The 4,346-nt window shown below is 39.6% G+C and overlaps 1 protein-coding gene across 1 annotated transcript in view; it reads left to right on the plus strand.

Moving 5' to 3' along the window:
• The window catches only part of PLEKHS1 (pleckstrin homology domain containing S1), a 24,267-nt gene that overhangs the window by 8,014 nt on the left and 11,907 nt on the right, over positions 1–4,346 (plus strand). Inside the window, exons 3-6 of the mRNA XM_019646570.1 lie at positions 1,637–1,725; positions 1,839–1,945; positions 2,565–2,699; positions 4,047–4,119. Of these exons, the coding sequence (XP_019502115.1) occupies positions 1,637–1,725; positions 1,839–1,945; positions 2,565–2,699; positions 4,047–4,119 (404 nt within the window). The remainder of the gene's footprint in view (positions 1–1,636; positions 1,726–1,838; positions 1,946–2,564; positions 2,700–4,046; positions 4,120–4,346) is intronic.

Raw genomic sequence — 4,346 nt, forward strand, 5'->3', positions numbered from 1 at the left:
CATGGTAGCTCATGGCAACCCACTGCAACCCACTGCAGCAGGGGTTGCAGCCTACACCATCGCCAGCAACTCACGGCAACCCAGCTCCAGGTTGAGCTGTTGCTCAGCATCTTAGCTGTAAAGGGCAGTGTCACTGGCCCTCATATGTGGGATCTGAACTGGGGCCCTCTGGCGTCCCAAGCCAGCTCTTAACCAACACGCCACTCGGCCGGCCCCATAATAGTTCTTGAAATCAGGTGTCCTTAGTATTCCAACGTTGTTCTTTTTTAAGTTATTTTGGCTATTCTAGATACTTAGCATTTTCATATGAATTTTAGAATCAGGGTGTCAATTTTAAGATTCTGCTAATTGCACAGAATGTCATTAGAGACTTCTAAGACCAAATTTTCATAAAATATCATTTATTGAATCCTCTAAATTTAATAGCACCAAAGAGCACCTCTATTCTAGGCAGACTGAAGGCTGGCTTATTCTGCAAATGACAAAGACTAAAGTTTCCTCTATTTTTAGTAATAGCTGCTCTTCAGTGAGCCAACTGTGTGCCAAGCCCAATACTGAGGTTTCCATGCATTAAGTCCTTCAGTCCTCACCACAAATCTATGAGGCCAGTGCTACTGTCTCCATTTTACAGATGAAGACACTGAGGCAAATTTAGTGATTCAAGGTGCTCTATAAATATTTGTTCAGTAAATAAATCCATGAATCTGTCCAAGGCCACACCAACTATTAAAGGAGCTGAGACTTGTTACTATATTGTTTCCTTCTGTACTTTTTTTTTTTCCTAATTTTTGGTAGGGAGCGGGTGTTGGGGAAAGCAGGCAGCGTAGCTGCAGGAGGAGGTGAGGGAAGGAAGGTGAGGACGGCTGCCGAAGAATTAAGAATTACTAGATACTGGCACAACGACCTCATCAGTTGTCTTACCTAACCCTGATTCTGTTTTCATGGAATAAAAAGGCTCAAATTCTTTAGTAAAGCCTGCCTTTTCCAAAAATGAGAACAAACAAGAGCTACAGCCTGGATGTGAAAGCAAAACCAAGCTCTTTTTTTTAAAAAAAATTATTTTAACAACATTAGTTGTGTTTTCTAAACAATGAAAGTGGTTTATATTACTTGCAGACATTTTGTAAAATATAGAAAAAAAATCAAAACTGCACATAATCTCAACACTTACAAGGAAGCATTGAACATTTTGGAAACCTCAGTAATCATTTTTGCCATCTCATTTGCATTAGCAGGTGGTTTTGCTTTTTTTTTTTTGCTAAGCCAAAAGAGAGGCAGAATAGCTTGCTCCTGTGGCTGGTGCCTCAACAGGAACGGAGACAAACCTTTGCTCACATCTAAAGAGTCAGCAAAATGCTACAGAAACAGAATCAAACAGTGGTGAGCTGTTTGATTCAAGCAAGGTGCAGACAGGTGTGAACAGAATGAAGGTGCTTCTAACAGTCTTGTTCTGGGTGAATAAGAACGCACACTTGGTCTTTGGGGCCTCTATTTTCCTGGCCTAGTTTAGATGTTCTTTTCCATAACTGAAAAATTTGAAAATTTTTCCAGAGGTAAACAATGTTTTCCAATTGAAGCAGTTCTTTTCAGAAATTTACAGGGAAAAAGCTGAGTCCTGGTCGCTTTCTTTTATTAGGCAAACAACTTACCTATTCTTATGAAAATGAAGTCTGCAAACAAGATTACTTTATTAAATCACCACCCCCTCAGCTTTTCTCCTCCGTGGTAAGTATTCACTGTGTTTTCACAGGCCTCCCACCAGCCTCATTAGCATTTTTAAAAATCCTTTCTCTTCCTCTGAGATTTAACTGAGATGCAAAATGTTTTCACTTTTTCAGAACTCTTGGAAAAGGCGGTATTTCATTCTGTCAAGGAATGGGGAAAAGGGCTTTAGTCTTTCCTATTACAAAGACAATCATCACAGAGGGTCCATTGAAATTGATCGGTGTGTATCCAATCAAGAAAAAGTTTATAACAACAAATACTAACATGTTGCACGCACATTGAAATTTAAATCATTGTCTGAAGGAAGCAAGGTCTTCCCACTTATATTTGTTTGCTGAGTAGAAGCTAAAATGGGGAACATTTGAGTAAAAGATAGCTAAATAATTATTTCATATTGTGTATTCTAGTTGATAAATTATTAATTAATGAGCATTTAGTTACAAAAGACTTTAATTTACTTCATTTATGGATGAGAGAGAGCAGATGAAATTATCATTTCACAAAGCCCAAATAGATTTTTAAAAATATTTAGATTGGCTTTTTTGGTCTTCTCTTTAAGAAATTATGTGCAAAAGAATATTCAAAAACATGATAATTTGTGGGACCAAGAATCCAATTGAAATAGGAATTTTTAAATTAAGTTCATTGGAACAAAGTATTCTCAATCAGTGAGGAACCAGATCTAAACTTATTTTCTAAAGTGATTAGATAATTTTCAAAGCATTGATCAATCAGATCTAAAGTTTTATTTAATTTGAATCCTAACGGAAAACATTGGTCAGTTTTCTTCCTAATTCTATATTTGCCTCTGTTTAATACTTTTTGTCTATATCTAATAGAAGTTCCAATGTAGAAGTTGGCATAAGTAGCCATGAAAAAATGCAGTCCGTCCAGAAGATGTTTAAATGCCAGCCTGATGAGGTGATGTCCATCACAACCACTAGCAGGGAATATGTCCTCATTAGCTGTGATAGGTGAGTTGTAAGATAACACAGTGTCTCCTGTGTGCAAAACAAACAAACAAAATGCTAAACCAATGAACAATAAACATACTTAGAGCAGACACCCCTGGCTATCACCTTAAACACCATCTTGGCAGTCTTCATTATCTGTTAAAATACCTTGAAAAGTCACAGTATTCATTTCCTAGGGCTGCCATAACACGGCACCACCAGCTGGGTGGCTTGGAACAACAAAATTATGTTCTCCCTGTTCTGGGGGCCGAGTCCAAAATCAAGGTGCCATGCTCCCTCCTTGGAAGGCTCTAGGGAGGACCTGTTCCTGGCCTCTCTCCTAACTTCGGGTAGTTCTTTGGCTTGTGGCAGCATAACTCCAGTCTTCACATGGCATTCTTCCTGCGTGGGGCATGTCTCTATGTTTAAATTCCTCCTTTTTATAAGGACACTAGTCATATTGGATTAGGATTCCGCCCTCCTCCTGTATGACCTCATTTTAACTAATTACATCTGCCACAACCTGACCCAATTTCCAAATAAGGTCACATTCTGAGGTCCTGGGGATTGCAACTTCAACATGTGAATTTGAGAGGGGGAGACACAAGTCAACCTATGAGAGTCACCATCACCCCAGATGCACACCATGTATAAGAAGCCAATACACGAGTGTCTATACAAATTACATGTATTAGGGAGTCGCTACGCTCATCCCTGAAGGAGCCCTAAGTTTTTAAGAAGAGACTCCTGGAACTAACAAAGGTGCCTAATGGATTCTTCATAGACGGTCATCTGCTTGCCAGAGAGGCAAGGCGGCAGCGGAGAAGCTGGGCAGAGGAGGCAGCGGATTCTACAGCCAGAGTAGGAAGACGCTTGATCTGTTTCAGATCAACCCCAAAGCAAAAAGCTTTCTTTTCAATTGCCATGAGAGGCAACAGAAAAGAAAAGGTAACTTATATACATTTTTTTCAAACGCATTCTTCATAAACACAAACACTCCTTCAAGGGAGGCACCTCGGGAGAGTGCCACAAAAATGGCGCTGACACGTTACAGGACTCACTTAAGAACACACAAAAAAATCAACGTCAAAGCCAGAAGCTTGGATGACTACGGTTATTTTTTACTTTTCTTCCCATTTCTCTGAGCTTTTCTCACAGAGGTGGCGTGAGGGTTCATTCTAGTGTGCGAGTGTGGAGGTGGTGAAGAGCCAACGGGTCCTTTAAGCGACTTAGAAAAAAATCCTTATTTCCCCATTACCTGTTCCCACTGCCTGTTCCAACCTTAATAAAAGAATCTTTCTCAGGTTCAAAAGGAACGCAGGCGCTATTGTTGCCACATGCCAACTGAAAGTTTATTCCTATCAACAGGGAGAAGATTAAAGACTGGGTCTACTTCATGTCATCATTTTGCGGGGGAAAAGCAGCACACCAGAATACAGAGGTGACTCTCCTTCACTAATAAAATAACAGGGCAGCTGAACACAGCCCTCTTTCACAAGAAAACAATGGTAGATTTTCTTTTTCTCCATAGCAGCTGGCATTCATACAAGAAATAAACAAGTGAGAAAATGTACATCCTTGTTATTTTTTATGACTAACAACAGGCAAAAATTACTTTTGTGTTTTGCCAGAGAGCTAAACTACAGCTACTTCAGGTTTTCATTATTG

The sequence above is a fragment of the Hipposideros armiger genome, unplaced genomic scaffold (genome assembly GCF_001890085.2).
Source record: "Hipposideros armiger isolate ML-2016 unplaced genomic scaffold, ASM189008v1 scaffold_105, whole genome shotgun sequence".
Classification (NCBI taxonomy): Eukaryota; Metazoa; Chordata; class Mammalia; order Chiroptera; family Hipposideridae; genus Hipposideros; species Hipposideros armiger.